The following is a 25,891-nucleotide window of genomic DNA, read 5'->3' on the forward strand; positions in this document are numbered from 1 at the left end:
CTTTTATATTCAGAGAGTTTATCCAACTATATGAAAGATAGATGAAACACACATATTATGTTGTTTTTGCTACTCTGTTCACATGCCACATTTTTTCTCTTTCTTTCTTTCTTCCTTTCTTTCTTCCTTCCTTCCTTCCTTCCTTCCTTCCTTCCTTCTTTCTTTCTTTCTCTCTCTCTCTCCTTCTCTCCCTCCCTCCCTCCCTTCCTTCCTTCCTTCTTTCTTTCTTTCTCTCTCTCTCTCCTTCTCTCCCTCCCTCCCTCCCTTCCTTCCTTCCTTCCTTCCTTCCTTCCTGTGTGTGGGGATTCTAGGGATTGTTGTACCATATATTAGTACTTTGTTCCTTTTTATGGCTGAGTAGAGTGCATTGTATAGGTGCATCAAATTTTATTTATCCATTCATCAGTTGATGGATATTTGTTGCTTTCTTTTTCTTGCTATTGGAAATAACAGTGCTCTGAACATTTATGTACAAGCTTTTGTGTGGATATATTTTTTTCTTGGGTATATATCCAAAAGTGTAATTGCTGGATCCTGTGATAACACTTTTAAGTGTTTGAGCAACTGCCAGAGTACTTTCTAAAGCAGCTATATAGTTTTTTATTTCTACTAACATATCTTTTTTATTTGTTTTCCCCAAATAGCACAGATATCCTTAGGCAGGCATTACCATGGAAGAATAATTATCTGTTACCTACGTTTTTTTTACTTAAAACAAAAATGTAGATGTAGTGGATAGTCATATAAGAAAGGAATGCAATTATCTATATTCTGTCATATAGGAGAGTTGCCAGGAAAGAAGAGTTTTCTTGGCCATTTGTTTGCTTCTTACTTTCTATGGTAGATTGCCAGCCCTTTTCTTAATAGGTACCCTCTTGGACCAGCAAACTATAATAGTCCTTTAAAGTATTTCATGTTTGTCATAATAAGGAAGTTTGTCCTTAGATAAATGCCACTAACTTATGCAAATCCGAGTTTGAAAAATTATGGGAGTTGGGGTTGTGGCTCAGTGGTAGAGTGCTCACCTATCATGCATGAGGCACTGGGTTTGATTGTTAGCACCACATAAAAATAAAATAAAGAGATTGTGTCCATCTTAAACTAGAAATAAATATTTAAAAATGTGGCCTATTTTTTATTATTATAGAATTAATGTTTTAAAAAATTCAATATTAATTTAAAAATCTATAGAGAGGATATCTGCCCTTTCTTGATAAAACTCACCTGATTTTCCATACTGTAGTCATCACTTGATGCAAAGAACCATTAGCATTTCCTTTAGATCTGTGTGTACTCTAATTTTTTTGCATTTTCCTTGGTTTCTATATTTACATAATTTACTTGACTCAGGTAGTTCTTGTCAGGGTGTCCCTTATTTCCGTATTATATGCAACTTCATACGTGATCTCAATTTGATGTTGTAACAAATTTCTCTTCATCTTCTTGAACTGCTCTTGATAAAACATGTTATATGGGCTGGGGATATGGCTCGGTGGTCAAGCATGTATGAGGCCCTGGGTTCAATCCCTAGTACCACAGAAAAAAAAATAAAAAAGATATTACATGATAGTCAGTAAACCTGTGAAAAGTGTTCACATCATCCTTGGTTATTTAGAAATGGATGCTCCTATACCACAATTGGAAAAGAGAAGAAGTAATTGGATATCTCATACTTTTGGCAACTTCTGCAGAAAAGTACTTGGCAATTTTTTATGGAAAGATGAATATAAATTTACTGTTTTAGTTAGATTTGTATCACTGTGACCAAATACCTGACAAGAGCAACTTAGAAGTGGGAAGGTTTATTGAGGGCTCACGATTTCCGAGGTTTCAGCCATAGATGACTGAGGCCATTGCTCTGGGCCTAAGGTGAGGCAGCACATCATGGTGAAAGGGCATGGCAGAGAAAAGTTGCTTCCCTCATGGCAGCAAGGAAGGAGGGAGAGAGTGTGGGCAGGAGGGAGAGAGAGACACAAAAGAGCCTCAGGAACAATAACCCTGAGCCAGTTCATTCAAACTAAAATGGACTGATTAGCTTGGAGCTCTCATAATCTGATCATTTTTACCTCTGAATATTCCTGCATTAATAGGCACTTTGGGGGGACACCTCATATCCAAACCAAAATATCTACCTTATGATCCAGCAATTCTACTTCTAGATATTTACACCAAACAAAAGGACTTATATAGGACTAACATGTAATATCTTTTTTTTTTTTTCCCTCTGTGGTGCTAGGGATTGAACTCAGGGCCTCATTTTCGGTTTATTAATGGCAGCATATTTGAAAATAATGCCACTGTCTACCTGCTAGTAAATGAATAAGTAAATTATGTATTTGTGTCATGGAATACCATTCTGAAGTAAAAGGAACAGATCACTGGTACTTGCACTAACACGAAAGGAGTCAGGCATAAAAAGAGTCTTTCTATACTGTATGATGCATTTTTAAAAAATGAAATTCAAGAATAGGTTAACTAATGTATGGGAATGGAAATCAGTGGTGGTTGACCTGGAGTGAGGGTAGTGGGTAGACTAGAAAGGAACGTGAGGAAACTTTATGGGTATTGGTTATGTTTGCATCATTTAGTTTAGTATTTTGTTAGCCACGTGTGGCTAGTGATCACTTGAATTATGACTAATTCAAATTGTGATGTGCTTTAAGTGTAAAATATAGTACAGAAAAATGAAAAATACAGTCATGTGTTGCATAACATTTTAGTCAACAGTTGACTATATCACACCAGTTCCATAAAATTATATTGCCTAGTGATGTCATTGCTATCTTAGTTTAGGTATGCTCTGTGATGTTTGCACAAAGACAACATTAATCACATATCTCTCAGATTGATTTCTTCTTGATAAGCAACACATGGCTGCATCTCATAGTTAAAATATTAAAAACTGAGTACATATCAAAGCGATGATATTTTGGATATATTGGTTGTAAATATAGTGAAGATATTGATCAAGATAGTTTTATCTCTTTTTTTCCCCCTCCTCATACCAGGGATTGAACCAGGGGTACTCAACCACTGAACCACATCCCCAGTCCTTTTAATATTTTTATTTTGAGACAGGGTCTCACTAAGTTGTTGAAGCTGGCTTTGAACTTGTGATCCTCCTGCCTCAGTCCCCCAAGCCACAAACTATTGGGATTACAGGCATGCACCACTGTGCCCAGCTCACTCTCCTTTTTTTGATGTGGTTACTGGAAATTTAAAAAGTTCACTTTGTCTTGTATTTTCTGAATCTCTGTCTTGACCAAATTGAGCTTACATGTATGTGTCATTAATCAGAATTCACCAAACTGTGCAGGTAGGATCTGTCCTTTTGGCAGTATGTAATGTGTTCTACTTCCATAAAACAAACAAAAAGCTACTTTTTAAAAGTGCATGTTACTATGTTCATCATTTGGTATAAGTTATATCCTATATCAAGCATCACAATAATTTTGTGGATGTGTTTACTAATGAGTTTAGAAAGTCTCACATATCCAACTAACATGGAAATATGTGAAACATAAAGATTTGAATGCTTTCATTTGATTATAATTTGTGCTTTTCCCACTCTTATCATTTTGCTTCACCAATTGTGATAAAAGTGTGAGTGTACTTTGGGAACAGTTTAAGTTCTGCTTCTTAAGTCATTGAGAAATCAGTGACTCTAAGTGGCAGTGAATGAGTCATAATATCCCTGAAAGATAATTCTGTAACTGCCTAGGAATCAAGTAACATTGCTACTAATGTTTCAAGGGGGAAAATAACTCCCTGTCTAAACAAATTGCCCAGGGTTGGAGAAGAAACAGCTTATAGTGTGTGCAGAAATGAAAATCAATGCATTGTGCTTAAAAAGAGGGCTCATTCACTTTTAACTTTTTCTCTCTTAAATTCTTAGGATGGGGATGTGAGGCAGTGCCAGCCCTATATTTCCTTAATCAGCTGTGAGTCTGTTGTAGCAAAAATTAATAGGCATTGCAGAATCATGAAGAGAAGCTCTTTCATCTTGCCCAGCTCCATGAGGGTGTTATATTTTCAAAGCAGAGTATTGTATAATTGAGCAATAGATAAGAAGGGGAGGGGCCTTTCCTGGGGATTCTTGACCGCTCAAAGAGTTCATTTCAGGCCATTTGTCACAGCAGTGATTTCCCCGGAAATAGCCTGTGCCAAGGTTATGTTTTGGCTATTCTATCCCCTTTTATTTATTTACTTTCTGAAATCATGGTGGAAGGTAGTTGTCTGTGCCCTCTCTCATCATTCTAACCCTTTGTCTAGGGTCTCCTTCCGAGCACCAGGGGGTGGGAGCAATTTTCAATGGAACTCAGCAGGTTTGGAAGGTTTTAGGCAGTTAGTGTGATATAAAAATGGCCAATAGAAATCCTACATTTTGTTTAAGCATTTTTTAGCGTGATAAATATAATTTAGTATGGAAATGTGATCCATTGTTTGATGGCAGGTTTTCTCAGCTATGTACAGTAAGGCTTCTGTCGCCTACTGAGTCTTCAGTATTTATTACACTCAGGAACCTTTTTGTTGTTGTTATGTTTTGTTTGTGGAGACTTTTAAAGGTAGATTGCCTGTCTAACCTTGCAGCGTTTTTGATTAAGTTTAATTTGCTATGCATTAGAGAATAAATTTGCTGGTCTTTTTGAACTGAGCTCTGTTATTTGTAGTTGGGGCCTATTTTTGATGCCTTCAGTTCTTCCTGGGCATGAAAACTCTTTTTGTACATTTGTTGAATCTATTTCCATGCTGAGCTTTTTATATACCACACAATGACTCTTTGCAGTTGAACGTTGTAGTTTGGCCTTATTTTTAACTTTAAAAAGACAGCAGGAACTTGTCTTTTATTAAACATTTGTAGATATTATAACATTTACTTTATCTCCCTGCAAGTAGATTTTTAAATATGGGTTTTCCTTTTCAAAATAAAATTTTGCCTGTATTTACATTTATATAATGGATACTGTTCACCACATACTAGCCATGTGTAAAATATGTGGAGAAATAAAAATGTTTTTTTTTTAAATAGAAAATAATTTATATTTTTACTACTCTTTAAATGGTTAAAAAATTTTAAGGAAAGTATTTGTAGTAGGAAAATTTAAAATTGTGGTTCTGAAGTTCTATCACTTCTGATTTTGCTTCTGTCCTTCAATCCCTTGTTCTTTGCCATCTGCCATTCGCCATTCCCCGACTTGCTCTGATCTTTTAAATCATTTTACTATTAAAAGTCTGTGAACTCAGCTTTTGAAGCTATAACATTTAGGATCTCCTCCTGCCCCCTGTATGTTATTGTAAAACCAGTTTAAACTTGATTTTGTGTTTAAAGAATTTTTGTATGAAAAGTTTTCTCAGTTGAATCAGGACCACAGTCTCTGAGGATTATTGGTGATGTGAGTAGTCTGTGACCGAACATGAACGCTGTTCAGGGTGTCCAGCCGTGAGTTTCCGGCTCTCAGTCACAAACGGAGGGCATTCTTTAAAAGATCAAACGAATTGGACACTGGGAGGGTTTTAATGATGCCAGTTAACATCAGAGGAGTTTGGCTCAGTGGTTGCAAATTGTGCTCATCTGAATAAATGCCACTGAGCTGGAAATAATGACATGACTAAAATGATGCTAATTGTGTACCATTCTGCCATTCCAGTGAATAAAATATATTTGTTTAAGCTTATACAAGGAATAGATTTTTCTTTGGGGGGGCGGTAAATGAGGACACGGGGTAGAGACAGACAATCGCTGAAGGAGGGCAGTAGAATAAATGACATTAATGTTTTGAAAGGCTTTTGGATTTTGCGATCTGACTAAAAGTCTTGTTTTGATACCATCAAAGAAATTTATAGTTCTATTTAAGAAAGCATTTTATTCAGCATATACCCTCAAGTGACCTAGAATCATAGTTTAATCAAAAATGGCATTCTTAGTTAGGGGCGCTGCTTAAACTCATTTCTGTGCTATATAAATATTTCCAAAGAATGGAAGTATCTTACCTTCTTCCTGCCTAGGATAAAGGAAAACTAAGAGGCTCATTTCTATGAAAACTAGTGATTCCTGATTGCAGTTAACCTTGATTAGATGATGAAAATCACATTTATTGCATTTAGTGAAAGGCCATTAACTTGCTTAAGAAATATTTGGAATTAAAAGAGTGAGACTTCAATAAGTCTCTCCATAGGCATGGAATTTCTCAGTCTGCTTTAATAACATGTGCACAAACCCAGAAGTAGTATTTAAAGGAGGTAATAAATGGCATTTTCTTTTAAAGCTTATTTATTTATTTTTTAAATCTGAGAGACTTCTCAGAGTTAACAGAAAAGGATTTCTCATGTTAGTTGATGTCATTCTGAAGTCTTTTTTTTTGTTTTGAGTGTATGCTAGTTATCTTTTATGATTTAGGTGACTTCATACTATATAAGCCTTGCCCACACTCTTGTTTTTTGTTAAATAAAGCTTCGTTAAAAGTCTCACAATAGCATGGGGAATGTATTATGCCTTAGGTTCTAAATTCAGCAGTGAGTAAAATGTTCTCTGGGGCACTATTCTTTTTGCTTCAGAGCCATGACACATTGCTTCTACTTATGTAAATTGTCATTTGAGCAATTTGCTTGCTGAAACAATTGACAGGGTCGTATGACTTTGATCTGAAATGGTAGAATTACAGGTCAAACAAAAGGATTTCATTGACCCTGTTTCATTTATGTAACCCTTATAATTTCAATTGGAATATGTTTCCTTCTCTTTCACTTGTTTATCTCAGCTCCTCTATCCATGTTATGGATTTTATAGGAAAATGAATGGCAATGATGTTTTAGTGTATACAGTAGGGTCTCCAAAGTTTTGGGATAGCTAAGTCTATTGAATCAGAATCTGTAGAGATGAAGCCTCAACTCTATTTAAATGTGTTCCACAGTGACTTGATTGTTCAATAGTGAAATTTGGTATCATTGCCCAGAGCAACAGTACCTGAAGTGGTTTGTATAAAGCTTGTCCTGAGGTATGAAAAAAACTGTGATATTTCTTATTTACCTTTGATTTTAAAAAGAGAAGAATTCAGCTTTATTAATATTTGTATACAGATTATGGTTTCCTTAACTTCACATGCTTCAGAGCATTATATGTCACCTGTAGTAGCCAGGCATCTGAAGGAAGAGGAGTAGCAGTTCCACAAGAAAGACTGGTTGTAGTACCATCTCTCTTTTGTTAGATATGGCAATCCATTGTGGTCTGTGAGATAAGTGAATATATAAGGTAAATATCAATGATTTTATTAGCTATGCTGAGTCCAGAAATGGATTTTTGTTAGATTTATCTGAGGCACAGTAAACCTTTATTTTATGGAGTTTCTTCATTTTCACCATTTAATCTAAGTACAACTTATTTGCCTTTTTTGTTTGTTTGTTTTGCACCATGTAAAAACAACTCTTTTTCCTGACAAGTGTGACTTTGAAAAAAAAAAATCAGCGTTACTGATATGAGTCACATGTTATAAAATTCATTCTTTTAAATGTATAATTTGGTGGTTTTAAATATATCACAAAGTTTTGCATCAGTCACCACTATCAAACTATAGAACATTTTCTTTATTCTTGAGGTAGGCTGAGTAATGGCTCCTAAAAATATTCAGTTCTTCAACTGAGAAACCTGCAAATGTTACTCTATAAGACAAAGGGGTCCTTGAAGATGTGATTCAGTTAAGAATCTGAAGCTAAATATCCTGGGTTATCTGGGTGGTACCTAAATGTAATAAGAAGTGGCCCTGTAAGATGTTTGACTACAGAAGAGGAGGAAGAGGGTGTGACTGCTGAAACGGGGGCGGGGGAGGGGGGGTAGAAAAGGTGATGTATGTGAAGATGGCATCATGAACTAAGGAACAAAGGTGGCTTCCAAGGTAAGAGTGGGCGAGGAGATGGGTTCTCCTCTGGAGCCACAACAACTTGCTTGATTACATTCTCATGAAATTCACCTCAGCCTTCAGGCTTCTAAAACTGCAAGAGAATGAATTTGTGTTTTAAACCTACCACTGAGCTACATCTGCAGGCCTTTATTTTTTATTTTGAGACAGGGTCTCACTAAAGCTTAGGGCCTCCCTGAATTGCTGAGGTTGGCCTTGAACTTGTGATTCTCCTGCCTCAGCTTCTCAAGCTGCTGGGATTATAGGTGTGTGCTACTGCACCTGGCTTATGGTCATTTGTTGCAATAGCTGTAGAAAATTAATACCAAAAAAAAAAAAAAAAAACCCTCACATTCCTGAGCAGTCACTAGAATTTCCCTCTTCCCACAGTCCCTGGCAACTACTTTCTGTCTCTATGGATTTGCCTATTCTGAACTTTTCATGTAAGCGGAATTTTATAACATATAATCTTTTGTATCTGACCTCTTTTATATAGCATAATATTGTCAATATTAATATTAAGTTCATTAGAACTTAATTTTTTAAGTGGCTGAATAATATTCCATTTTATGGCTATATCACATTTTATCTGAGTTAATCACTTAATGGACATTTGGGTTGTTTCTATGTTTGTGTTATTATTGATAATGCTGCTATTGAATATTTGTGTATAGGTTTTTGTGTAGACACATCTGTGCTTTTTTTAGGAATGTCCCTGGGAATGGGCTTCCTATATCATATAATTATTGCTCGTTTATGTTTATGAGGAACTATCAAATGGTTTTTCGATGTGGTTGCACCATTTTGGATTCTTATAGGGAATGTATGAGACATTTCTCCTCATTCTCAATAACATATTTTGTTACAGCTGTCCTGTCAGATACGATGTAGTGGTCTTGGTTTTGCTTTTCCCTAGTGACTTTTGTGGTGGGCCATAATTTCATGTGTGTATTGGAAGATTATATTTATATACAGTATTTTGTACTGAGATTAATATTGTCCCTAAAATATATTTGTACCACATGGAGGTTCAAAGATCATTTAATGATGTTTTGCATTTTCCTTTTATTAAAGATAGTTGTTTCAAATTTTCTTACTTTAATATTTTTTTCCCCATATTTTATGTTTACAACATATAAGAATGTATACATACATGCTGGTGTGCCAAAAAGTTTTTACTAGTAGTGGTGCCACTTGATAAATAAAAATAATTGAAAAAGAATGGCTTCATGCTGGAAAGACGGTATGTAGCCCTGGAAAACTTAAGAACCACTTAGAGTTGGTGAGGGTAGAATCTTCAGTTGCAGAGAAGTATTAAAGAGATCCTGAGTTGTAAATGAAGCTAGCGTTGGGCCAGGTAAGAGACCCTGCTTTCTAAGCCAACCAACCCAGTTTCTTCAAAAGTTAATCACTGAGTTACTAGATAACCTGGAAAATTCATTCCTGGGGATGTACCCATGAGATATTAAAACATGTCCACACAAAAATCTGTACACAAATATTCATAGCAGCGTTATTCATCATCACCCAAAGTAGTAATAAGCCACATACCCGTCAAACCAAATGACAGTTTTAATTTATATTTTTTGATTCATGTTTATTCATTAAATTCAATTTGTATGAATTGTTAGATATTAGAGATACAGTGATGTAAAGGACAGATGTTTTTACTCAGGAAACTTCTGGTCTAAATCGAGGGCCCTGAATAAACGGCCCTTTTGCAATTCAGATACTTATTATTTGTAATTGTGAAAAATTATACAAAGCAAGAATAACAAGTTGCTTTAGAAATTTAGAGGGTTTATACTAATCTAAGAATGTCATTAAAATTCTTATTGTTAGTAATGCATTTCCTGGATGTTAAATTAGTAATGACGTTAACACGGAGAATTTATTGAGTGATTGGTGTTTCTCCTTTGTGAAACTTCCTCATCTTTTATGTTTGTGTCCTTGCCTTGTGGCCTCCCTTTATATTTGAGCATTATGACACTTACTATAAATGTTTGTTTCCATGTGTGTGACCTGTTGAGCTACTTTGGGGGCATAATCTCTTCTCTATTTCTGGTCCTGGCTCTTAATAGAGGGCTTGGCTTACTATAAAATTTCAATGACTTCTTGTTTATGTAACATCTTGAATTGCCCATGAAAGCCCTGATTTCACATTTTCTGTCCCACTGTCTCAATAAATTTATGTTTTTTAGAATATGCATATTGATTTTTAACATATTTTATCATATAGCATGATTATTAAAAAATCAGAAAATATGTTAATAAAATTAGAAAAAATTGTTCATAATATCATTTTACAGAGATATTCTTAACAATTTGCCATATGTAATTCTGTAACCTTTCCTGTATTAATATTATTAATTATATTTGTATGTCTATAGAAATTTTCAAAGGTAAGATTTTACCAACTATATTTAGTATACTTTTCTTCTTAGTGTACTATGTACATCTTTTTCTGGTGATATGAATATAAATATTTTTAATGGGCTATATGATTTGTCACTTTACATTGTACATATTGTCCTTTTACTAAGTCTGATTGTTGGATATTTTGTTTCCAATTTTTTATTATCCTTTATAATGCTATCAGCGATTATCCTTAGAGTTAAACCTTAGCACTTATCTCTAATATTTGCTTATAATACATTTTTAGTATGAAACATTATCTGTTTCATATAATGATAGTGATCGTCCATAAAGCTTTCACCCATGTGAACTTCTACCTGCGTTATAGGGAGCTGCTGCTTTCCCTTTACACTCTTCTATATAGGATATAAATTTTTTGTATGTGTCTTGATATTTGTTTTGGGAAAACATGGTTGATCATTTCAACTAAATTACTGATCCTTTCAGTTATGTACTATGTGAGAGCCTTGTGCAAATGCTGAAAAAATTAGGCAGTACTGATGACTTGGTTAGATTTACCTGAGGATAAGGTTTATGTTGCATTAACATAAATGAGAAAATAGAAGGAAATCTTAAGCTTTTATTATTATTATTTTTGCAATAGAAATTTATGCTTATTTTCTTCTGGTACAGGGGCTGGGAGTTGGGAGAAAGGAGACTTCAGACCTCCTGCCCTAGTCTCCCCAGTAGCTAGGATTATAGGCGTGTACCAAAGAAACCACCTCATACTTGGATTTCTGCAGGTTAAAAGTCAGAAACTGCTTTGGAGACATGCATGCTCTTTATTCCTGTGATAGATTTCTGCCCAGTCTTGCCTTTTTCCTACCCTGGAGGTTAGTCTGAATAGAGTCAAAGGAAACTTACAGATCTCTTTTATTTCCCTTTCTTAAAGCTTAAAACCAGAGCCAACCTAGGTGGGAGGAGCCAATATCCTGGTGCTTCTCATTTCCTTTTGCTGGCCTTGTTAACTTCAAACCCAAACTCTTGTAGCAGCTAAAAGTTCATTACATAAAAGTGTGGATAAAAGCATAAAGGTGGAAAGAGAGCTTTTAAAATCTCCATACTTCACTTGGCCCGGGTGCTTTTCCAAATGATGATATATATGGGAGCTTCATGGTAGATGCAGCTGGCACTGTTGGATGAATCAGGTGCCCAGTGAACACACTAGATCTCAAAGCTCCTCAGGCTCTAGGAGAGGTGTTGATTAATGTAACAAGGCCAGTTACAGTCATGAAAGTTGAACTGTGATGAGTGCAGCCAGCCCAATATTGTCTTTGGATATTTACCTAAGACAGAGTTTAAAACAAAATGTAATCTTAATATTAATGCCGAGAGCAAATACTTAAGTGCTTACCCATTGCCAAGAACTCTAGTAAGCCTTTTTACAAGCATCTTCATAGTCACCTTATGGGGTTAGTATTAATATTCATTTTTCAGATGAAGAAAAAGAAAGCACTGGCAAGGGTTGAACCTAGATTTCTCTGATGTCAAAACATTTGTTCCCCTGGGTCATGCTGAATCCAAGCATTTTTTTTTTTTTTGTAAAGAACTTCATTGAGATAAAATACATATCTAATAAAGTTTACCCTTTTAAAGCATACATACAATTCAATGTTTTTTGGTATATCCACATAGCTGTTCAAACATCACCACCATTAAGTTTGGAATATTTTCATCATTTCCCAAAACCAACTTGGTACCCGTTAGCTATTGGCTTCCAGTGCCTCCATCTCTGCCTGTCCTCCCTTCCTTTCAAGCACAACCAATAATCTACTTCCTGTCTCTATAGATTTGCTTGATTGGGACATTTCATAAGCTTCTCTCACATTACACATTTTTAGTATTCATGCATGTTGTAGTATTTATACTTTCTGATACCACTATTTATTATATTTTTTGTAACCTTACAAGAAACTCTTCTAGTACATATACTTAATGTTTTTTTATTTTTGTTCAGTACCTTCCCTGGTGTATGTTTATGGATTATGTAGTTACCACCAGACATATATTTAATTGATGTGTCAGGAACACTTATTGTTATGCTTTGTTTTGGGGAAGGAGAGATAGTGATCATGTCTAATCAATAGGATGGTATAAAATATCCTTGAAATTATGTTAGGTTTTTCATGTATAGTAAAAGAGATTTGGCTCTGTTTTGTAAAATAAGAATAGCTATAGTAAACTTTCAAATTCCTCTGTAAGATGAAATTTAAGTAGGTGGATAGGAAAAAAAAACCCATAAATGTCAGTTCTTAGGAAATAAAGAATGATCACTTTGCCAATTATCATTTTAAAATATGGTCATTTTAGATGTCAGATGAAAATAAAGCATTATTTAAGGTATGGAGAAATAAAACTTAGTTATAGAAAAATGATCAAGGAACAAAGTAATAAAATGAGTATATATTTCCTTCAAAGTATGACTCAAATATTATATATGTATTGTAGGAAAGTGAGAAATTATGGGAGACTACTCCTAGGTATAAAATTGGCATATTACATAGTGACATAGCCACATTGATGTTTTTAGCAGCACAATTTACAATAGGAAAGTTATGGCACCAACCCAGGTGCCCTTTAACAGATTGAATGGATAAAGAAAATGTGGTTATTATTATACACAATAGAGACATAAAGAAGGATGACATTATGACATTTGCTGGTAAATGGAAAGATATGGAGACTATTGTGTTAAGTGAAATTAGTCAGTCCCCAAAAGTCAAAGGTTGAATGTTTTCTCTGATATGTGGAAGTGAATCCAAAATGGTGACGGGGGAGTGTCAGGGAGGGGAGGGGATTAAAAATAGAAAGGAAAAAAGGGAGAGGGAATTTTATCAAAATAGAGGAAAGATCTGTAGAGTAGACAAAGGGGATGGAAGAGGAGGAAGAGAGGACAGGAAAAGGGAAGAATAATGGAATGAATCTGACTGAACTCTCATATGTACATGCATGGATGTGGCACGGTGGGTCCCAGCATCAGGTGTATCCATGGGACATTAATTAAAAAACAAACAATAAGAGAAAAAACCCAGTAAACTGTAAGTGGATTGAAGGCAACCCATGGAGTGGAGGGAAGGGAGCAGGAAATCCGTGGTGGGTGGAAAGTGCTGGGAACTGAATTGGAGCAGGTTGAGTTCCATACCTTTGTGATAATATTGGGGTATGTCCTGATGTTTGTATATAACTAAAAAGAATTTAAAAAGTGATAAAAATTATGGAAGACTAAAAGGAGATTAAAAATCAGATACAAACCACCAAGATAACCATCATGTGTACAATAATGAAAAAGGGATAAGATTATTATATATAGTATTTCGTAACCTAGTTTTTCAGCCAGCAGTTTATTGGGGCACCACGTTGTGTTGATAATCCATTTTTGGCATCTCATTGTATGAGCACATGAGAGTAATACAGTGAATGAATTTTCTCTTGTGGAATGTCCATTTCCAATGCAAATAGACAATTGGGTTTGAGTTGGGGAAAAGGAAGCATTGCCTTTCTATTCTCTTAATGTTTTTTTTTTTTTTTTTTTTTTTTAAACAGTTGAAACAAAAGGTGGCTTGTTTGTGTGTATTTTGGATGGAAAAACAAAGAAGGATTTTTATTAATGGCAAAGCCAATGCTCTTGTTTCCAATTTTCTTCCCTTCTTTTAAGTAAAAAGAGCTATGAAAAGCTTTGGTTATGAGCAGCTCCCTCCTCTCCAGGACTCCAGGACACCTCTGCTTCCTTGGTTCTTCTGCTTTGTTTAGGTTTTTCCAAAATAGTCACTTGCAATGCAGACTTCAGAGAATAATTTAGGATGACATTAATAGCTCATTGAAACTTGTGGGATTTTTTACATGGAACTTTAATTTTCAACTCTTTAGTATTTGCTTCAGAGTGGTTTGAATTTGCTATGCTCTCAAGAAACGTGGGTCCAAGCAATCAGTGTCTGTAATTTGCACTGAACAATTCATCATATCAGTGGTTTCCAAACTGGAGGACTGGAGGCATTTGAAGATTTTCCAAGGGATAAGCAGCTGTGGTTAGTTTGAGCCAACTAGACCGTTAATTTCATTCTGCACTCTTCAGTAACACTTATCTGCCTGAGATCACACTGTTTCTCCTTTCTCAACTCTCCTTTTATAATTGCCTTCTTTCTACTTTATAAAAGGAAGACACAGCTCTACTCATGGCACATCTTTCTTAGTTTATTGCTCTACGGTGTAAAACTTCCAGAGTATCAAACAATGGGATAATTCAAAATAACAGGAAGGATTTTTCCTTTCTTTTTTGTAGTACTGGGGATTGAATCCAGGGTCTCATCTATGCTAGTTAAGGGATCTTCTAGTGAGCTAATTCTCCTGCCCTGGAGAAGCATTTTTAAATCAAATACCATCTCTCTCTTCCCTTCAAAACCATTGTCATTTCTGATTTTTTTTAACCATTTATGTTTAGTGATTACTTGATAACATTTGGAATATGCTTATATTTTGATTAATTGTTTTAGTAATTATAACGATAATGCAACTCAAATTTAAAAAACTGAGTCTCATGGTCTAAGGAAATAAAAATACATTTATATACATTATTTTTTGTTGTAGAGGCATACGGCAGGGGATCAATAGCAGACTTTCAACCACAATAATATATTTGGATAAAACTCTGAGAATGAACTGGAATGGAAATGCAATTTTGAAAGAAAGGATCATTATATAAAATTTTGAGTGTTAAGACATTTTTCATATATATTTTATAAAATGGATAATGGTAGACATAAAATTGCTATGGCATTTTATCTAGTTATGTAAACTTAGTGGAGTGTTTCAGTAGTTTTGTTCTAAATTGGCAATGTTTTACTCTATGTTAGAAGACAAGTCTATGGGTACCCTTAGACTTATGATTTTGGATGCTAACTTCTATAATTTTTCAAAACTCTTCAAGGAATTGCAAAAATTATTCCTGCCTGCCATGCATTATGTTGTGAACATCACTTTCTTTCATCATATTTGATTAAATTTGTAAAATTGGAAAAGAAATAGATGTAAGCATGTCTGGTGCATAATCACTCTTCAATATGATCCCCTCCAGAAATTCCTTTTTCATGCTTGCTCTCTTCTTTACCAAGTACTTTTTCTTTCTGTATCTACCTTATAACTTTGGCAATTTCTCTCAGTCCAAGGTTTTGTAATGCATGGTTACACATCACTATCACCTGATGAGCTCCTTAAGGTAAAAGGCATGTTTTACAATCTTTTTTTTGTTTGTTTGTTTTTCCTTCTTCTTTTCCTCCAAGGGCACAGCTTAGAACCTTGTCCATTGCAGTTGTTCACATTTCTTGAACTGAAAAAACAAACAAATTAATAAATCTGAGTCCTTTGAAAGTAGGACTGAGTAGATATTTTTAAGTTGTTTTACTTCTAAGGGTTTATGTCATCTGGCTTCAGTGAAAACTTTTCCATTGAGTGTTCAGTCTGCATGAATAATTTTAAAAGTTAGTACCTTGAGGGCTGGGGTTGTAGCTCAGTGTTAGGACGCTTGCCTAGCATGTGGGAGGCACTGGGTTTGATTTTCAGCACCACATTACAAAAAATAAATAAAGGTATAAAAAATTATCACCTTGAAATAATGTCTAAAACTATCAGTTTGTTTGAAAGTATTATTTAGTTGTGTTTATGTAGTAAACATTTTTAAATCTTTACTGTTAAAAAAAAAGGGTTAGAAAATATGATATCCCTGTTTCTAAAACTAAATGTTAGCATATGTGTGCAGACGTCATCATTATGCCTCTTTTGAGTGGAAGGGCAGCATGGAAGGTGAACTTTGGAATTCATTCAGTTTGACTCTTATGGGGCAATGCATCAGAATCCTTGATATTGGAACTGTTCCAGTAAAATCCAGGACTTATTGTTGTCTCACTTCTAATTTCCTCCCTGTTTTGAATTTCTGAGTTAAATTCACCAGTAAAGTTTAATATCTTGTAACTCAAAGTATGGTTTTCTAATCAGCAGCTTCTATGTCACCTGAGAACTTGTTGCAAATTAAGAATCTTAGTCTCTGCTCCACAGGCACTGAATCAGAATCCATGTTAAAACTAGATCTTTTCCCCACAGGAGATTCATATGTACATTAAAGTTAAGGAAGCACTGGTGTAATCTACTTGCTAAATTGGATCTGGTTACCAAACACATATTCTGGGTCAAGGGGTTGGTGAAAGTAAGGCTGTAAGTAAACTTTTATTAGAAAACGGACATGCCCATTCGTTTATTGTCTGAGGCTGTTTTCATGCTACAATGGCAGAGTTTAGTAGTTGTGACAGAGACTAGGTGGCCCTCCAAGTCTAAAATATTAACTCTGCCCTGACAGAAACAGGGATGAGCCCTGTGTTAGATTCTAGTGTGTCAATTAATGCCAGTCATTCATTCAACATATTTTTTTCCTGTGGGAAGTGCCTTCTATATTGAGTACTTTCTCTTGATTTCTATTACTGAAAAACAAAATAATTCCTAAAAAGATTTAAAAAAAAAAAAAAAAAGCCTGCTGAATTTACCTCTCCCCGCTGTTGAATTTGTAGATTACAGGTTTTTTTCTTTAGTTTTGATTGTTCTTAAGGAGGAGCTTGTTTGCTTTAGTGAGATGGGGACAGGTATGTTTCCATCTTGTTATTAGGAGACTGTAGGTAGATCTGTGTCAGTCAGGCCTGGAAGCCTGAACTTGCTATTGTTATCCCCAGATCTATGCACAAGTACAGGGTGGGAGATGGGGGCAGAAGAATGATCTTCATTGGATATCTAGTCAAGTTAAGTTTCAGTAACTGTCAACATTGGTTACTACTCTGTAGCTAAACATTGCTTCCTAAAGTCTTTTTATACCTCTGACGTGATTGCTTAAGTCATCAATTATTTTTTATGTACTTGATATTAATTTTTCAATTTTAAATGGCAATAAACTATGTTTCTCAGTATTTCTATAGTATTCTTATGATATATGTTTTGCACTTTTTAAAAATTTAGATGGATAATAATTCAATCTTATTGCTTGTAGATACCGGATTTGTTTTGCTTTTTAATTTTCAATCTGCTGAACAACTTTCCAGTAGTTTGGGTTTTTGAGTCTTAAGTTATGTTGTTTGAGTTCCTGTTATTTTCCTTTATCACCTTGGAGTCTAACCTCCATTTATGGGGAAAGAGATACCCACCTACAACTCATCTGGTTATCTGAGGGGAATAAAGCTCTAATCAATTCTTGCCAGAGAATATTTTTTACACAGTATTACTGCAGATTTGCTAGCCCATACCAGAGGAATGTCCACCAAGAAATAGATAATTAATCTATTTAATTTTAATTAATAGATAATTAATAGGCTCTAGCAAAAGGAAAAGGTGAATGTCCCTGTAGGGAACTCTTCATGTCATTCTTTCTGCTCCTGCAGAGAAATCAATGGAGTTTGCATTGGAAGCTATTGTTCCCCTCAGGGAGGTATCTTAAGGAACCTGGAGCTACTCACTTGGGGGAATAAAAAAGAAACCTAGTATTCCAGGTCATTGAGTATTGGGTCCCCCAGGTGCCTTGATAGTTTAAATCAATCTGTTTAATGAATATCTCTGTCTCTTCTCAGATATTAGAATTGTAAGTATGTACTGCAAAGCACCAATAGTTTCTCAGAAATACAGAATGTTGTAAGGAGTCTGTTCTTTAGGAGGTGCCATGTGATGTTAGTGGTTGTTAATATCAGAGTAGTGTTACCACAAGAACAAATAATTTTGATTCACTAAGCTATAGTTGGGTGTTCAGATATATGCTTCATGTTTGCATGAACTGGACTAAAGTTGAACAACTATAATAGAAAATCATTAGGATTATAGTCCTTTAGATTATGAGGGACTTAACCAAAGGCAACTCAATTATTTATACCATTTATTTTTTTCCCTACAACACTGTCTTCATAATAAACTAGTCTCAGACATAAAAGACTGTGAAATTGCCTAAACAAACCTGTGCTAGTCATTTTTTTAATACTTACAACCTTTAACCCCATTTATTAGGATAAGAAAGAATGTTATTTTTCCCATTGTTTCTGCTCCATTGATTGTGTCTCTTTAAACTCCCTCTTGTCCCCCGTTATTGTATGAATTGTGTTTGCCAAATTAGCTTGAGAGGGCTTCACTGTGTGATGATGCCTTGAGTTCTTTAATTGTGGAGGGAGCTTCTTTTACCTTCATTAAGAAAGGGGCAAATAAGGTAATTTTCATAGCCTAAAGTTTTTTTTTTTTTTTTTTTTTTTATAAAGCTTTCCCTCTGTTGGAGTAGAGAATCAAGACAAAGAGAGTAGACTGTTCTCAGGAATTTCTAGAAATAGCTTTTGAAAGTAAAATTAGGAGATAGCTATCTGTTCCTCTGTGTAGGAACAAAGTCATTTTCACAGCCCTGGAATTGGAAGCAAAGGCTCTGATTCTTCTGGGATTTCTTATTTTTTCCATTGGTTATAACAGCAATAACTAATTTTTTCAGTGTATGAAGCACATTTGCATACAATCGTCTCACTATGTCCTTTATTGTTAACCTTGTGCTATACATTAAAGCAGGTGTTACTAGTGTTATTTCCATTTTGCAGCTGGGGAAAAGACTGAGGGAGATTAATGACGTTGCCATAGCCATGCAGTTAAATAGGAGGCCTGGGGTTTTTGACTCTAGTCATATGCTCTGCCCAGTACATCACACTGAGTAGGATCTCCTTAATCTGTGCTGTGTTTTGCTAAGACTCTTGTGGAGGAGTAATGTAAGAAAAATGTCATTCTCCTCTAGCAACAAAATATGCATAATGTAAACACTTGGAATGGGATGAGTCTCTCCAAAATTGGACAAACTGAATTACTGAGTCATTTGTACATGGAGATTAATATGTTATGTGTGTGTGATTTCTAGGTATTCCTCATTTTGGGTATTTATTATTTTGCATTTTTTAATTGTTTTTTTTTTTCTAAATACATGACAGCGGAATGCATCACAATTCTTATTACACATATAGAACACAATTTTTCATATCTCTGTATATAAAGTATGTTCACACCAATTCATGTCTTCATACATGTACTTTGGATAATGATGTGTTTTGTTTTGTTGAATGGTGGATTTTGCATTATAGGCTGACAGTTTCCTCAGCACATTTAAGATTTTTTTTGCGTGGTTTTCTGATGTCGTTAATTTTGAAAAGTGTGTTGTTGTTCTCAATTGTTTTTGATAGTCTGTATTTTTTGCTTTTTAACTTTGAGACTATTTTCAGTGTTTAACAGTCATAGTATAGTGTATTTAATAAAAAGAAACTTTTAAAATCTTACTTAGGACTCCAGTTAGAGATTTATGTCTTTTACTAATTATGGAAATTCTTAGCCATTATTTCTTTGGTGCTTCACCCTCCCCATTACTTTTTTAACCTTTCATTTTGTAATAAATACACCAAAAAGTTTAAAAAAAATACAAAAAAGTGTATAAACTGAGTGGAATATTATGCAGAAATAAAAAGTATTAATATATGGTACAACAGCATGGATGAACCTGGAGAACAGTATGCTAGGAGAAAGGAGTCATTACAGAAGACCACGTATCATATGATTCCATTTATAGGAAAGGTTTAGATTGGGCAAATTTATGGAAACCCACAGTATATTTATGGTTGCCTAGGCCTGGAAGAGCTGGGGGCTGGGGCAAAATGGAGAGTAATGAACAGGCTTTTGTTGTTGTTATTGCTTTTATGGGAGTAAGGAAAATGTTTTAAAATCAACTGTGATAGTTGTATAACTTTGGGTATTCTAAAATCCATTGGATTGAACACTTTATCTTTGTTTTTTCTTTTCAGCTCAACTGTATAATAACATTTTCTATTTTTTCAGTCATTTTGCATGTTCTATGCCATATTTCTGGAACAAGAAGTCAATCTGCTTTTTGAATATAGACATGAGCAGTAGATTCAGAATAAGCCAGTATAAGTCAGACTAATCTGATGTGGTTTGTTAGAGGACTAGATCTACAAGCTTCAAGGAGACTCATAGTGAGATGGTAATGGGTTGAATCCAGGGAGACTTGGGGCCAGATCTCTAAGATCTAGTCAAGGCTAGCTGAGATTGAATGCTCAGAGGGACAGAAAAGGCAGTTTCCTGTACCATAGGCATTCCTGCTCCTACTTTTGTGTGGTAAGTTGGGTTTACAGGTATTCCTTGTGGGTATACCTGACGATGTCTGAGGCCATGCGTATGGCTGGGATTCTGGAATATTTTTTCACAGTCTGGAGAACCATTTTAGGCATTAGTTTTCAAACTTTGTAGGAAGAAGACTTAAAATTTTTCAAATCCTTGAAAATCTTCTGAGTATGTGTGCTTACCCCTTTTGAAGGAAAGGACAGGATTTTCCTTATACTATTTGGCCGGAGATCTTTTTGACCAACCCCACTAAGTGGATTGTAATGTTTGTGGCAGTGTGAGGGACAACTCCTTGTGATATCTTGATTTATAGAAATGTTCAAATGACAAAGATATTGTTGACCCACCTTACATCTGAGTTGTAGTCTTTTCTCTTGCCTGTAGGATATTTGTTGGTGAAGTTGCCCATCAACTCCAATTAAACCTATCTCAAACTGAACTCATCTACTCCATCTCCTGCAAATATGCTCTTCCTTCTGGTTTCCTTCAATTTTTAACATTGCTACCATTTGTGCAGGTCTCCAGGACCTAGACATCTCAGTTTTCAATTCATTCCCAAAGTTCTTTTCATTTTTTATTATCTACCTCTGATTTCCCATCCGCACTTTTCAGTGCCTTCAGTACTTGTTGAACGCTGATCATCTCTTATGTATTTAACACTGTGTTAGGTGAGTGAGGAACAAGAATTGTAAGATATGGTCTTGTCTTTTAAGAACTTAATATCTATGAGGCTGGGATTATAGCTCAGCAGTAGAGCACTTGCCTCACACTTGTGAGGTACTGGGTTTGATCCTCAGCACCACATAAAAAATAAATAAATAAAGATATTGTGTCCATCTTAAAAAAAAATCTTTAAAAAAACAAGACAAAAAAAGAACTTAATATCTAGTTGACATAATTTCTTTACATAAAAATAGTGCATAATACCAGACAGCATAATTAAGTGGAAAATTGGGTGGTGCAAAGTTTTAAGTGTTAAAATTCAGAGGAAAAAAAAATAAAGGACTCAAATTTCAGAGGAAAACTTAACTGAGGAAGTGGGACTTAAACTAGATCTTGAAACAGCACAGGTTGGAATTAGATAGACATTTAAACTCAGGCATAAGCAAACATAATTAGTGAGTTCATTGATTTTTTGGGGGGAGAAAATTTTGGAGATTGTTTATATATTAGAGACTAATGAGAAATAATAATCAGAGTGAGGGAGCTGGGACAACTGCCTTAGCTTTGGCTGTAAGATGGCTCTTGAATCTTTCAAGAGTGTCCTTTCTTTCTGTGTGCTGCTCAACTCGGAAGTCCCTAAAGGTGCCAGTGTTCCAGGTATTCTGCCATCTGCCAGCCTTTCCCTACTAGCACTCAGCCTTTTGTGCATTTTGGCTTGGTTTATGTGTTCCCTGTCCTTGTGGCGTGTCTGCGTGATTTCTGTCCATTCCTTCTTCAGGTCCTGTCTCAGAACTCACCCTCTCTCGATGCTGTCCCTGGTGAGTCCTACCCAGTGATATTTCTCTCCTCTCTGGATTCCTTTTGAAATTATTTTCTCTTGACGATAGTTCAGACCCAAATCAAGTACCTTTTGGTTTTCTAATAATTTAGAATCACAGACTTCTCTCTCTCTCTCTCTTTTTTTTTTCCAGTAAGTTGGTAAGTTCTTTGAAAGGTTAGTTTGTGTTTTATAATATATTCTTCCTCTTAGTACTGTGCTGGATTGGTAGCTTTTCAGAGAAAAAAAATTTCAAACCCTCATGATTTGTGATCAGAGTTATTTCTTGGTGTTGTTAGGAGACAGATGCGAATGGTGGGAACACAAGGTTAAGAGAATGATCCTGTAACTAGGCCCCACTTGCTTTATTTTCCAAGAAGCAATTTACTTGCAGCCTTGTCTGGCTTAAGTGGACAGACTATGTCACATTCCTCAGCAAACTACTGTCACTTGCAGGAGAAATGCAGGCATGAAATCATGTCGATAAGAGGAACCCAAGTTATCCCCAAGGTGAGGAGACTTTGTGTGCCTTTTCATAGACCAGATCCCAAAACTCGGGGAGATTAGGATAGTTCCTCCTAACCATAAACTCTGTAAGAATTAATGGCTGAGATTCCAATTCAAGCTGGTCAGCGTGGGCTAAAGTGACCTAGAGTTGTCAGGGAAGTGGGGACTTGAGAGTCTGATGTCAGCCTTCTGTCAGTCAAAAGTCAAGAGGTGGACCTGGATGGGACTCTGGAAACGTCTCTGGGATCCCCAGTAAAACTGGAGTGTAGGAAAGACACACTGTCCTCTCCCCTCTCAGTGAATCCACTTTCTCCCTTGAGACTGGCCCCTTTTCCTGTTCCTTCAAACTAATTTCTATTATTCTAGGTGACATGTTGACATGTCTGATATCTTTCCGACTTGATTGCAAGAATCAGAGTTTGAAGGAGGAGTATCCATGCCACCTCATTCTTTGGAAGGCCCCATCTCTGTAACATTGTCAATGTGTCTACTGTCATGACTGCCATTAGTAAATGTTGGTTAAATTCAGATCACGAAGTAGATTCCAAGTCAAAGACCATTGTTTTTTTTCTGCCAATTTATAGAAAGTAGAAAATAAGAGCAAAACTACTAAATTCATTTCTGGGAGATACTCTATCTGCTGTCTTTTTCTTTGAGCCTCTTAGTTATCTGTATCTGTTAAGTATATATTATTCATTTATCTTTGACATCTTTTCACTTACTGCCTCTTGTAGTTTTTCTAAATAATTTATTTTTGTAGATGGAGAGAAATTGTGTATATTAATTGCAGCTCAAGAGAAGAGATTGAAGTATTTTAGAAAGATTAATCCTGGTTAAACTATCTAATTGATCCATGTTGGCACTCTTCCTGCCTAAGTTTTAAAATTTTAATAAAATACCTATTAGTGAAAAAAATAATCTGTTGTAGTTGAAATTGAACTTAAGAAAGTCTTAAATTGTTATTCTAAGTAATATAATTATTCTCCCATCTCCTTTAAAAGCTTGCAAGGTGCTTTGGATTGAGAATGTATGATTTATATATGTTAATATCCCAGTTTTCTGGGTGGTGATGTAATTTCAGTGAGACTGAAAAATTACAGGACCTATACATACCTGGCTTTAGAATGTGCTAGCATCATCTTATTTTCTTTCATTTTACAGAATGGTTCTTCTGTTGATCTGGAGTGAATTTTTTATGCATGTAGGGGGTGTGTGTGTATGAGAGAGAAAGGGAGGGAGCGAGAGAAGGATGGTTCTATACTTGGGTAACCAAAACAAAGTAGTCAAAAAGCTGGATTTTTGACACAGGCAGGCTGGATTTTCAACAGCTTATATTACAGTTTTCTTTTGAGAGGTAGTAACTTATTAAATCTTCTAGGAATGTTCTTGTTCTTGTCTCTGTATAATAAAATACGGTATTCTTAACTAATGCCTGGATGTGAGTTGGAGTTTTGTTAGATATTGACTTCTTCAATCTGCTTCACAGGTTGTTTGTATTCGCTCTACTTGGAAAGCCCTCTCTCCGAAGTTGAGTTGTGATACAAGACCTCTCATTTTGAAGACTCTGAGTGAACTGTTTTCTCTGGTTCCTTCCTTAACAGTCAATACAGCTGAATATGAGGTATGTTTTCAGCGCAGCTACCTTAGCCTGTTTTTACTTTACAAAGACGTGTGACATAATAATTTTTTTTAGAATGAATTTTTGTAATATTTTCTTGGACAAAAATCCTTTAGTGTTTTTTTGTTCTGAGAACATGTTGATACTTTCATGGATCCTTATGAGTAGGAGGATTGCTACCCTTATAATTTTGTGTCTTTATGATTTATTTAGCTAAAGGAGACGGAGATTTTATTATGAGAGTGTGGTCAAGACTTTTAAAAGCCACTATGTTAAAAATGATGTTTTTAAAATAATAGAATTCATAAGATAACAGTTTCAAATCATTTTATTAACGTTTTAAGCTCTAAAAAATAATCTAGGAAGACTTTAATAAAGACAAGATAGATTCTTCCAGTTTTGCAGATTACTCAGTGTGATTATAATGAGTTGAAACAGTTGGCAGAAGATTTTTTGCCATAAAATTCATATATTGCTGCTTAGCATTTTCTTCATTATCTCTTCTTGGAAAAGAGTGAAATGAATCAGAATATGGCAAACTACATTTATACTTCCACTTTTGTACGTCATATTCTCCTTCGTGTTCACCTCTGTTTCTTTTCCTGCCAGGAGCAGCAGCTGATTTTCACTTGGAGTCTTAGTGAGCTTTTATTTTGATCTAGTGCTTCACAGACTTCATAAAGATTCTAATTGTAGTCCTTTGTGTATTTTAGATCATGTGACTAGATGGGATTATAGGACACTACTTCTAATAATTCTGAATGCCACCTAATGAATAAAATCAAATCTGTCCTTTTTGAGGTTAAATATCTAACACAGCACCTGGCACATATTGTGTAATCTCTAAGTACTTGCTGAATAAACAACTGAACCAATCCAGTGTATTTTGAATTCATTCTTAAGATGTGTAGACTTTTGTTTTAGGGTATTAAAAAAAGAATCAATCTGTGACTTCTAGAGTTTATAGGCCACCAACAGTCTTTTTTTTTTAATGGCTACAGTCCTTGGTTACTCGCCCTTCTATTGTCACAAAGCCTGCAGGGCTACTGACAAGGAGCTGGGTCTAGAAACGGAGGCAGGGGCATGTTGTGTGTGTCTGTTTTCTGTCTTCCAGTGCTGAAATCTCATACCTTTGTGTTGCTTGTTCTTTGAGTTTCTTTGATTTTATTATAGGTTAATTTATGAAGTGGTTTGTGTGTTGGTTTCTTATTTGCTTATACATAGCTGTGAATTGTCTTTTGGACTAGATTCAGACTTCCCCTCTTTTAATTTATTTCAGAGCTGAAATAACGTTAAGGTTGCTCTGTTGTTCAGGCAGACTGTTTTGGGACCTTTTTTTATCCATTTCTTCCCTCACAGTCAAGGGAGTCACTTCAGTGCCAGTGATCCCCTCAGAAGCAGAAGTGGAGAACTGTTAAGCTCTCTCTCCATCCTTCCCTCTATCTTTCCACCCTCTAAGAAGTCCATTCTTCCATCCTTCCTTCCTCTCCTCTCTGTGTGTTTTTAGATAATTTGTTTTCTTTTAATTGTTTAGAATTTGTTTGGATATAAGCCAAAATTGAGTTTAGTTTCTCTAAAGCATTTTTCTTTTTTCCATTTATTTTTTTATTCTAATTTGTTATATATGACAGCAGGATGCATTACAATTCACATTACACATATAGAGCACAATTTTTCATATCTCTGTATACAAAGTATATTCACACCATTTGTGTCTTCATACATGTACTTAGGGTAATAATGTTCATCTCATTCCACCATCTTTTTTACCCCCATGCCCCCTCCCTAAAGCATTTCTTAGGT

At 35.2% G+C, this 25,891-nt stretch overlaps 1 protein-coding gene across 5 annotated transcripts in view; it reads left to right on the forward strand.

Annotated features, from left to right (window-relative positions):
- Focad (focadhesin) overlaps positions 1–25,891 on the forward strand; it is a 299,533-nt gene that overhangs the window by 146,610 nt on the left and 127,032 nt on the right. For all 5 annotated transcript variants that reach the window (XM_071600672.1, XM_027950623.3, XM_071600673.1 and 2 more), the window contains one exon: positions 23,957–24,091. In XM_071600672.1, coding sequence (XP_071456773.1) covers positions 23,957–24,091 — 135 coding nt within the window. The remainder of the gene's footprint in view (positions 1–23,956; positions 24,092–25,891) is intronic.

This window comes from Marmota flaviventris, chromosome 13 (genome assembly GCF_047511675.1).
Source record: "Marmota flaviventris isolate mMarFla1 chromosome 13, mMarFla1.hap1, whole genome shotgun sequence".
NCBI classification, from domain to species: domain Eukaryota; kingdom Metazoa; phylum Chordata; class Mammalia; order Rodentia; family Sciuridae; genus Marmota; species Marmota flaviventris.